The sequence below is a fragment of the Calliphora vicina genome, chromosome 2 (assembly GCF_958450345.1).
Source record: "Calliphora vicina chromosome 2, idCalVici1.1, whole genome shotgun sequence".
Classification (NCBI taxonomy): Eukaryota; Metazoa; Arthropoda; class Insecta; order Diptera; family Calliphoridae; genus Calliphora; species Calliphora vicina.
In genome coordinates this window covers 126,681,884-126,693,992 of record NC_088781.1, presented here as the reverse complement: position 1 = coordinate 126,693,992, position 12,109 = coordinate 126,681,884, and the positions used below count along the sequence as shown (strand labels likewise).

Genomic DNA, 12,109 nt, shown 5'->3' with positions numbered 1-12,109 from the left:
AATGCACATGTGTGGTTTAGCATAAAGGCTTGAAATTCCATATGAAATTCTTGGGAAAAAATTGTCAACTGTTGGAGCAAAAAAAGGTTGTTTGAAAAGTACTTGCTTGAAAAAAATAAGGTCTTTTTGGTTTTTTTTTTTTGATAATTTAGAAGGAAAGAGCAGGAAAATGGTCTTTACTTTTTAACATCATTTCTTGCTTTCAGTTTTAGTTAGTTAGTTAACTAGTTGGTGAAAGAATAAAAAAGGTGTATGCGACATTTGTTTTAGAAGATTGATGATGGCATTGATGAAGACAAAGTAGTGTGTAGTGGCTGGTAGTTAGGAGTTCTACCTGATGCAAAGTCATATCAACATATTTTTGGTTACAGTATGAGTAATTTTTCAGCTTCTTTAAAAACACATTATGTTAATAAATGTCAGAATAAAACAGCAAAAATACCATGTCAATTATTTTCCAATTTATTTTAAGGCGTATAGAAAATTCCATGTTTTAAAAGCAGATGCTAGCAAATGTGTTTAAATAAGTTTGAATGAAAAAAGGAAAGGTTTTCATGACCAAAAGTCAGGGAGACAGACAATGTGTTAATTCAAATAACTTCACTTTTAGTTATCCCTATTAAATAGTACTTTTCATTTTCTTTCAACATTTACAAACTAAATTGTAGTACTAACCATCATTTTATTACGTAATAAATCACTTCAAACTTTATAACATTTTCTCATCCCCAGCTTTGCTTTTGGCTTTAAAAGGGTCGTGCTTTTTTAATTAACATTAACAAATTAATTATTTAATACATGTACTTAAACACCGTTAAAACCCAGAGTAATAAAAGAAATGGAAATACATACATTGTGGTCAACTTAAACAAAAAAATATAAAGAACTGAAAAAAAACAACTGAATTGCGCGTTATAAAATATGTAATATTTAAACAGCCAGGATCATGTGAAAAGCACAATTGACAAAAAATTAGAAAAGTTATAAAAAATATTTAAAACACAAAACCTTTTTTTCCTTTACAATTCCTACTTGATACCACATTTAAAAGGATTGTGCTCTTCATTTAGCCACTGCTGTGCGAAAAATAGTAGTACAAAATGTGTAGTACGTATGTTTAACATAAGATCCTGTTAAATGCCAACGGCAAACGTTATGTGAGTCGAATACATTATTGTTGTGGCATTAAAATGTTGTAATGAGCTGAGTATGAGTTGCATACAAATTATAAACCGGCAGCTATTATTGTAGGTGGTTCTTAGTTTCAGTTCCAGCAAAAACATTAAAACCAGCAACAATAATCAAACAAACATAAGAAATTAAACTTAAGACCAACTTGATAACCAGCAAAATTGAGAAAAAAAGAACTGTTTAAATATTTTATATTTCTAATTGAAAGATTTATAATAAAAATTATTTAATAAAGATTTCAAGTCAATATTTGACATAAAAAAAATCATAAAACAGCTAGAAAAATTTAAATTAAATTTTATGGGTCTACTAAGCGTATGATTAATATTAATTTCATAGTAATTCTAATAAATCTATTATAACTTTTTGTATAAACAAAAGTTTTTGTATATTTATACGATTGTAAAATTGCAAGATTTTAACGTTTAATCATCTGTTAATTATAAATTCAGAATGTTTTAGTTAAATTTTCAAAATCTTTTTTTAAATTATTTGTTTTAGAAAATGTTGAAATAAAATTTTAATTAAGGTGGTTTATGTCGTAGATATCTTTAATTAATTGGAAATTTTTAGCATTGAAATAATTAATCATAATCAATTATTAAATGTATCCTTTATAGGAGAAACAATTTTAAAATATACAAGATATTTATAACATACAGAACGTATGATTAATATTAATTCACAATTCAAATTTATAAAATTTTAAAATGATTTTAAAAATTGTCCGGTGAAAAGGTATATAAAAAATAACAAACATTATATCAGCAAAAGAACAATAAACGGAACTGAGTCATTCAATGTTTGAACACATTGAATTGTTGCATAAAATAAATTTGTAATTATTTCAAAGTCTGCTAGGCTATATTTAATTTATATAACATATTTTGTGATCTATTTTATAGCCTTATTTATTTTCTATACATTAACCAATATATTCCCCAACAGATCAGCAGATTCCAAAGTTAGAGCAAAGGATCAAGATTTCTATTGTTTTCATATAAAAAATAAGAAATTTTCAGACAGGTGCTTGGTACTTTTTTTTACATCTGAATCCTTTGGGGGGTGTAAACGGGTAAAAACTTTATTTTGGTACTTTTTTGCCACCCATCTATCTTTTAAACGAATTAACATAGAAATAAGTTTCAAATTGTATTATCTACTTATTTAAAATTAACAAATATAAGTTTGGTACTTTTTGAAAATTCAAATAATTAAGGGCTAAACATTTTATTTATTTTTGGTACTTTTTTTCAATAAAATATATATTCATGTCAAGTGAACAAACTTTTGAAATCGATATCTACCGATCGGGATGACATTTGCACCAAGGTTAGTTCTATTGGATAGTAATTCAGACACAATTTTTCAACACGATAGGTCGAGAAATCTCTGAGTTAGAGAGGGTCAAAATTTGACATTTTGACCAAGCAGGTGTTTTTTCTTATCCATTTAACTTATTACCTATTGTTCTTAACAAAATGTGTCCCAAATAGTTTTGATAGCTCTTTTTCAATTTTTCGAAAAAATTCTAAAACTTTTCTGACTTTTTTTTTTTAAATGGGTCCTTTTTTCCTTAAAATTGAGCTTAGATATTTTCCTTGAAGACCTATTGGATCGCTTAGTGGGATGCTAGTTCGGTATCTATCAAAATAAATGTTTTGTAACTCAAAACATAAAACTTTGTTGACTTTTTTTCAAAATGGACCATTTTTTATTTTTTTTTAGCTCAAACTAAAGTCTAAATATTTTCCTTCAAGACCATTTTGGTCGCTTAGTGGGATTCGACTGGGATATATATCAAAATAAATATTTTTTAACTCAAGACATACAAATTTTGATTTGTTTTTTGCAAAATCTAAATTTTTTTTCAAAATGGGCCCTTTTTTAACTTTTTTTTGCTCAAAAGAAAGCTTAGATCTTTTCCTTTAAGACCTATTTCCTCGCATAGTGGGATGCTAGTGGGATATCTATCTAAATAAATGTTTTGTAACATAAAATAAATTTTAATAATTAAATTTCAAAATGTATTTGATTTATTAAAAATTGGAAAATATATATAAGTTTGGTACTTTTTGAAAACTCAAACAATTAAGGGCTAAATATTTTATTTATTTTTGGTACTTTCTTTTACATAAAATAATGTTTTTATATAAATTTACATATTTTATTACAACGATACTGAAATTTTTAATTTCAGTATCGTTTGGTACTTTTTTTATCCAAAGGGGACAAAAAAAGTACCAAAAATCGGTAAAAAATGTGAAAAATCATTTCATTAAAAATTAGCAAGCCAATTTTGATAAAATTTTAAAACAAAAAATTAACTAAAAGGGTGCTTTTTGGAACTCGAGTGTGAAGGTGTCGATAAATCCAAATCAATCTGTGATCACTTATAGAAAATATCAAAAATCGGTTTTTAGTATAAAAAACTCAAAATGGTTACGCGAACTTTATATATACTTTATTTCACATTTTTATTCCCTATTATATTGTCAATAAATGCCCATGTTATGATTAAAAAATTCTAAAATTTGTTTAACAAAATTTTTAAAAATTTGAAAATAGAGTTTTGGAAAATATATTTTTTTTTGTTTATACCTGCGAATAGGTTAGATGTATCCTATAAAGATAAAAAACTCATATGTAAGTAAATATGTATATATTTTAAGTAAACAATTTATTAATTTAATTTTAATTTTATTCCTACACATCTAGTGGCCTGAGACACGTTAATGGCCTGGCGAATTTTGAATAACTTTAAAATATTTTATATTTATGATTTTAATCTTAATAAATATTTATTAGCTTTTAATTTATTTACTTATTTAAAATACTTACAATATTTTTAATTTTTTACTTACAATAATCATTAACAAAGATTCGAAAGAATTAATTCGTAATTAAGTTTTCAAAATCCATTTAAAATCTTCTTAATTAATTCATAGGTTTAATTCCTTGCTACTTCAAACGTCTTGAATTTGTTCCCTTGATAATTCAATCTTTATAAAATTAATTGCCTATTGAATCATCCAAGTTTTCTTTATTTCAAATCCTTTACAAAATAGCTTTAAAAATGCATTGAATATACATATGTATACATTTTTCTTCACTTCAAATCTGTTACAAATTGGCTTTACGATTTTTTTTTCAAGTCATTTTGTAAATTATTAAAACCAAAATATTTTAATTCAGTTTGGATTTAATTTAATCATTCGAGTCATAGAGACCATACACTCTAATTTCTAACAAAGAAGATTGTTATATTGGGCTGTGCCGAATATTGTATACCCACCATCAATATGTGACAATAAAATATTTGTCTGATACAGGGTTTATCTGGAGGGTAGGGTCAATTACGATCAATCATCACAAAAGTTGGTAGAAAGATTTAGGTTCATTTAGAACTCATTTATGTTGTGATGAAATTACAATATTAATTATTATAAGACAATTACGAATGTTCAAGTAATTTTCAGAGGCAACTTTACAGTATAATTTCAGAATACCTAATACAAATTTATTCAAAATTATATTAGGATTTCCGCATAATCAACATATCTATGACTGCTCAAACATTATTCCGGGGGGACATTTGTATGTAGGCTAGGTGAAATCATGGACCGATATTGCCAAATAATACCAAAGCCCCCATCTGTTTTGATGGTGGGTACTAACTTTCATATTACTGTCATACGGTAACGTATGATTTATATTAATTCTGAGACAATTTGCAAAATAAGTTATAGTACTAAAACGATTTTAAAAAATGTTAAAAACAAGTAAGAGATCTATATTCGGTTGTGTCGAAATTAAAAATTTTTTAAATATTTTTAGGTAAATATTCATATCAACATTTTTTAATGAAAAATAAATTGTATCCGAAATTTTTTTTTCAAAATTTAATTTTTAATTTTTTCAAAATTTGTTTCTATTTAAATTTATTGTGAACTAAATTTAATGATAATTTTTTTTTTGAAAAAAATTCTGTTTAAAAAATATTTTTCCGACTGGCTATGGCGTTATATACGTCGCACAGTGGCTCCTTTAAAACAAGTGAGGTTGCAAAAAAATTTCATGTACCCTTAAAAAATATTTAATAAAAATCCTATTTTACAGGAAACGATTTTAAATACAAGTAAGAAAGTATGGTCGGCCTTGACCGATAATACCCTACACTAAGTAAAAGAGCAAAAAAAAATTTTCTTTTAAAATTTCAATAATTTATATTTTTGACTGATTTTCGGAAGTGGAGTTATATGGGGGCTATGACCAATTATGGACCGATCACCATGAAATTAGGTCGTGTGATTTATGTCTATATTAAAGTTAATTTTGTGTGTATACCAACATTTTTAAGCGATTTATGCACGTTAAAGTGATTTTCGGAAGCGGGTCTATATGGGAGCTATGACTAATTATGGACCGATCGTAACAAAATTTGGTGACATGAATTTTGTGTATATAAAACTTATTTGAAGCGGAATTTGTGGAGATACATATATAAATTAAACATTTATGACCGATAAAGTCCAATTTCGGGAGAACATTTGTATGGGGGCTAGGTGAAATAATGGACCGATTTCAGCCAGTTTCAATAGGCTTGGTCCCTGAGCCGAAAAAATAATATGTACCAAATTTGATCGAAATATCTTCAAAATTGCTACCTGTATTCTGCGCACAAGGTTTATATGGACAGCCAGCCAGACGGACGGACATCGCTTAATCGACTCAGAAAGTGATTCTAAGTCGATCGGTATACTTTAAGGTGGGTGTTAGACTAATATTTTTGGGCGTTACAAACATCTGCACAAACGCATAATACCCTCGCCACTATGGTGGTGTAGGGTATAATGATACTCTTATTGCAATCAGATTTTTGATCCAGAAGATATAGCCGTTCAAAGTTGACTGAGTTCAAAAAACAGAACATTTTTAGATAACGGATCGTAATTCTTTTCGACTCTATTGACAGATCTATTTATTAAAAAATACAGCGCACTCGCGATAATATGAACACCCCAAAATATGAACACTTTTTACTTCCATAGGGTACTCTAAAATATGAACTAAGCTGTTCATATTTTAAAGCTTTTTAAAAGCTTGTATTTTATCTATCTATAGTGGCGAAATTCTAATTCAGCTGCTTAATAATTTTTTGGACTTCCACAGCTGTAGATGGGAATTATATGCCATTCGCAAATATGAAGAATCTTTCAAAAGTGAACTGGCCTGGTTTTAATTAGTTCATATTATAGCGAGTTCACTGTAATAAAAAAATGGAAAATAAAAAAAATATAAACTTCTATATTTGTCATTTCAAAATAAGTTCTTTGATTATTCCTTTACCTAATGCACAAATTTTCAGCTGCCCGTTCTTGCCCCATTTTTTGTTAGAGGTAAAATTTTGAAAAAAAGTGTAGTGGATGAGCTGCGTGTTTAAATAAAAAATGACTTGTTGATAGATTAAAACAAGTATGCAGACTGATCTGCTTGCTTTATTGTATTATCTTATATACAAAATTCTATAAATAACTCTACAACAAAACTTATTTAACTCCCTATTTGTAAGCGAGGGTGTAAGTATTTGCCTCCAATGACATCCAATGACATCACATTAGCTTTTTAACTCATTACTTTTCAATGTAAGTTTTTGCTGGGTAATTATTATAATTAATTTTCAAAAAAAATAAAAACAAAACATGTAAGAGACCTATATTCGGCTGTGCCGAATCTTATATACCCTTCACCAAATTATACTTCAAAATAAAAATATTAAATATTTTTCATTTTTTGTAAAAAAAATATTTTGGAATTTTTTTTAAATTTTTTTTTAATTTTTTAAATTTTAAAAAATTTCTTTTTTTAATTTAAAATTTTTTTTTTTGGTTTTTTAAAATTGTTTTTTTAATACTTAGCGAAAAAAAACTTTTGTTGAAAAAAAAAATCGGGTTAAAAAATATTTTTCCGATTTTGACCCATTGTAGGTCCAACTTACTATGGTTTTATATACGTCTTTCAAATATCTATCATTAGATATCCATATTGTCTATCCATATAACTTAGTAATCCAGATGTAGGTCAAAAATAGGTCAAAAATCGATTGTCCTGGTTTTTTCCTCATATCTCAGCCATTTGTGGACCGATTTTGCTGATTTTAAATAGCAAATTTCTCGAAAGCATGCCTGACAGAATTATTGAAGAAGAAAATTGATTTCAACAGACAGACAGACAGACAGACAGACAGACATGGCTTAATCGACTCCACTATCTATAAGGATCCAGAATATATATACTTTATAGGATCGGAAATGAAAAAGATAGAAATTACAAACTTATATATACCCTTCTCACGAAGGTGAAGGGTGTAATAAACTAAATCATAAATAAATTCTAAATCATAAAAGCCTTTAAAATAAAATATAAAAAATCCAAAATTTAAAAAAAGAAAATTATTGTACTTCCTATAAAATTGTTTTTCCCAGAAATTTCAATTGTGCTAACCCATAAGTAGGCACCTAAAAGGTGAAGAACTATTTCCAAACACTCATTTTATAGCCCGATCAATTATCTATCATATGCTTTTAAATTTGTTGATTATCTCATTTGGTTCAAACGTTATGATTTTTGCAACGAAAAAACTCAAATGTCGCCACTGTGCATCGCATTTTTACCCATCCTACGCAAATTTTTTGATAAAAGCGGGGCAAAATATTTCCCGATATTCTCCATGTTTATATTATTTGACTAACAAAAAATGTGTATTTTAAATAAAAAAAGAACTGTTTAAAAATCGTGATTGACTCCAATGTTATATTCATTTGAATTTAAAAATTTAAAAAATGAGATTTTTCTCTAGTTTTTGGGAAAAAACTACTTTTGTTCTTTTTAAGTTATCTAAAAAATTTCTAAGTAGATGTTTTAGGAATTTATATTTTTTGAATAGCGAACTTTATATTTAATATTCAAGATGAAAAAAAATTAAAAAATTTTTGATACCGAGGGGAGAAGGTCCATCCAAAAAACATCCAAAAAACGTGGCACATCCCATACAAACTAAATACTAAAAATCATATTTATGTGTATAATTTTGATATGTAAAGCAATGAAACTTTGTATGAGTTACATATTTAGGCCAAAAATGGGCAAACTAGCAGAAGTGGGCGTGGCACCTTCCATAGATATAATGACAAATTATATATAGGGAAAGCTATAGCAGCTATCAATATTAATTTTTAGTACAGAAGTGCGCGGACTACCAACAATATTAAGTAAATGTTAAAATTTGTATACATTTGAAACCCTTATCTATATATATAAAAGTCAATGTGTGTTTGTTTGTATGATTGTTAGCGTATTTGTAATCGCACTCGACTATTTAATGAACAATCTAATTGGAGCGATCGAATTATAACTTCGGAAATGCCATTTGATTTTATTCGATTGCAGTTTCCTATTTGCTTAGTATTTGCAATGATAATTGATAAAGCTCAACGTCATCAGTATTTGCAAGTTTGCGGACTAAATCTAAAAAATCCATGTTTTTCACATGAACAGAAACTAATTTTAGATAGACTAAATATATTGTATATCTTTACGGTACGGGTAGCGAAGCACACCGGGTTTTAGCTAGTTGTTTATATTAATGACAAAATGATAGGTCAAAAATCGAGGTTGTCCTGTTTTTTTCCTCATATCTCAACCATTTGTGTACCGATTTTTCTGATTTTAAATAGAAAACTTCTCGAAAGCATGTCTGACAGAATTATAGAAGATTTGGATCTCGAAGATATCTGGGGTCTTCAGAAAATTGATTTCAACAGACAGACGGACAGACATACAGACGGACATGGCTTAATCGAATCCGCTATCTATAAGGATCCAGAATATATATACTTTATAGGGTCGGAAATGAAAAATGTAGAAATTAGAAACGGAATGACAAACTTATATATACCCTTATCACGAAGGTGAAGGGTATAAAAATATTCATAAATAAAAAGTTCAAAAAGATTTAAATTTTTTAAAATTTCAAGAATTTTTTCTTAATTTGTTTATTAATAATTTTAAAAAGAATTCTATAAATATTTATTAGCATTAATTTATTAACTTACATTAAATACATTACATTACGCTATTAATATTACTTAAACACAATTTGTACTAAATTTCTAATAAAGCTTGCTAAACTACCACAAATTACACTTCTCCAGCAAAACCTTGCCCACTTTTCGCCTACAGCCAAAGACCTCATCAAACTCTGGATGATTGTTGACCACTTGGGGAACTCTTATAAACGGTGTATCATGGGTGTCATCATAGTAAATACGCTTGGGATTGACAGCACAAAAGAATTGAGCAAATTTAATGAAAAACAGTTGCTTATTGGATAAATAGGGTTCATCGCGAAACTTGGTTACATCTTGACGTTGAAAATATGAATCATAGGCCAAGCGGAAGCCACTAAAGTCAGCAATTTTCTCATTTAAACTGGAAGGTCTTTGTTTGTTGAGACACTCTAGAGAGTGCATAAAAGTTTGCTTATCAGGTAGAGTTTTCATTAAAAGACTGGAAGGATTGCCTTGGCTGTCGTATTGCAGGCCATTGGTATCGAAGGCGTGCAACATTTCATGGCCCAAAGTATTGCCCAATTCGGCATAGAGGAACAGCTCATGGAAGTCGGCCTGAAATATGGGATATTGCAGATAGGTATGAGGTATTATTAAAAGATTGGCAGAGGGTTGATAGGCGGGTGAACCAAAGGGCCAATGGAAGTAGGTGTGTATGGGAGTAAACCATTGCAAGTTTAACATGCTAAATCTTTCGGTGCGCTGATGCTGCAAAGCATTTAAATGATTCCAATAGAAAAGTTCCTCAAACACCTCCCAGGAAGCAAAATATTCATGATAATAGCTATCATCTGTGTCTAAGGGCAAATTGCCAATATTTAGTTTCATTAAATGGATCTTTTGCAAGAGAAATTCCATTTCCTCGTTAGACAACTCCTGTGAATGTTCGGTTATAATATGGGCAAATTTCTGCTGCATGGTTTTGAATAGTTTTTGTATGACCAAGTCACTGGCGTTGCGTTTATATTGATAGAATTCCTGTTCGTATATATAATCCATGGCCAGAGGCACTAAATCACGCATATGCTGCAGACACTTTAAGGGCGAGCTAGATCGGGGCATTTGTTTTTCCAAAAAACCCAAAAACTTTAATTTCAAGCTGTGTATTAAAGTCTCCGATGAGGTCTTTTGCACCAAATCACCTAGCTTGCGAAAATAGTCCAAATTTGCCACTACCAAAGGCAAATGTTCCAGGGAATTTGCTCCCAATATGGCAGAGAAATAGCCTTTGAAATCCAATTGCCACACTTTACGTTGTAGTTCCTCCACTCTCATTTCCTCAGCATAGTTAAGGTTGTGGGTTTTATGCAAAGCAGCCAATTTCCTTATAAAACTTTGGATATTTTGTGACAATAGACGCGATTTTTTATTCAAAGAATTATCCATTTCATCTAAAAGTGTCTGCTCATAGCCGGTGAAACCCAACTCCTGCAGTTTATCCATGTGCACATGAAAATGTGTGGCATTGCGATTTTTCATATCCAGGGTTATTAGGAAACCATTGAAACCCACTGCCTGCAGACGGCCCAAAGAAGTCCAAATATTCCAGTTCTTTTCAGGCAACCACAAGTCATCTGCTGCTGGCCATTGATCCTCCTCGGTGGGTTTTATTATTCTTAAATACTCTTTGGCATAAAATTGTTGCTGTTGCTTACAGCTTTCATAATATGTTCTTACTTTGTGGTAAATTTGATGGGTTTCCTTTTTGTGTTTCAAAATTCTTTGCTCAATTATGTCCTTTAGTTTGCGATTGATTTCGTACTCCAAACTGCCAATGGTATCCAAATAGTCTATGTTATGGGGCAGTAAATTTTCCCAATTGCCGCAGGCATATCGATAGAAATCTTCACAGGGATTTACATGGAATTGCATGAAACTTTTCATGGTCTGCAACAGTTTACGGTTAATGTTTTTTTGAGGCCAGGAGCGGGCCAAGCTGGATTGGAAGCACATACATAAAATCAATAATTTTAATACTTTCAAATCAAGCATTTTGTTATATTCAAAAAAGATCAAATTTTCAATTTAGCTTCAACTTAGTTTTTTATTATTTTCTTTTTAATCAATTATTTATTCCAAAAATCTTTTTTTTTATTTCATTGCTTTTGGTACCGTTCACTTGTCTCTAAAATTTGTTACTAATTTAGAATCAGTTTGATTTTCACATTTAAAAAAAATCATGTCTCATGTCTTTAATTCTTTGCCAGTCTTGTCTTATCTTTTAAAACTTCACCTCTCCACTGATCTCTTCCATATTATTTGAAGGTTTATGAACTGATAATGAACTTGACTGTCCCAAAAATACTTTTTTTTTCTTCTCACTTCATTTAATGCCAGTTTAGCTAGAAATGTTTGACATAATTTTAAGAAAGTCTTAATTTATGTTAATGACTTTTTAATGGTCTGCCTGATGTATATGTGATTTACAAATAAATTTTTGTTAGGGAAGTAGAAATATTGATGAAATTTTAAAGAAACTAGGTTAAGGCGTAAATCTTTGTGTTCGAAATTTCTTGTGAAATTAAAAATAGAAAGAGTACAACAACTCTTGCTATTTTTGTTTTCAGTAAAGTAGCCTAACTGAATAAGATGGAGGAACGTTATCATAATTTATATTTTTTAAATTCCAATGCATACAAAAAAAAGGCCGTGTTTCCCAGTTTTGCCCAAAGTCATTCACTTTTTATATGGGCCTCGGTGACATTTTTGCAAAAAAGTGATCATTTTCTCAGGCTCATATCTTGGAAACGGTTCGGAATTTCGATTTACTCTCTGAAGCAAAGTTGTGG

At 29.2% G+C, this 12,109-nt stretch overlaps 1 protein-coding gene across 1 annotated transcript; it reads right to left on the bottom strand.

Annotated features, from left to right (window-relative positions):
• Positions 1-9,300: 9,300 nt before the first annotated feature.
• On the bottom strand, positions 9,301-11,322 carry LOC135951221 (neprilysin-4-like). Its single transcript, XM_065500827.1, has one exon. The coding sequence runs from the start codon at positions 11,310-11,312 to the stop codon at positions 9,381-9,383; it is 1,932 nt and encodes a 643-aa protein (XP_065356899.1). The 5' UTR covers positions 11,313-11,322; the 3' UTR covers positions 9,301-9,380.
• Between the last annotated feature and the right edge of the window lie 787 nt (positions 11,323-12,109).

Bases quoted from the DNA above. Each gene is read 5' to 3' on its own strand.
- LOC135951221 (XM_065500827.1), bottom strand. From the start codon at position 11,312: ATGCTTGATTTGAAAGTATTAAAATTATTGATTTTATGTATGTGCTTC.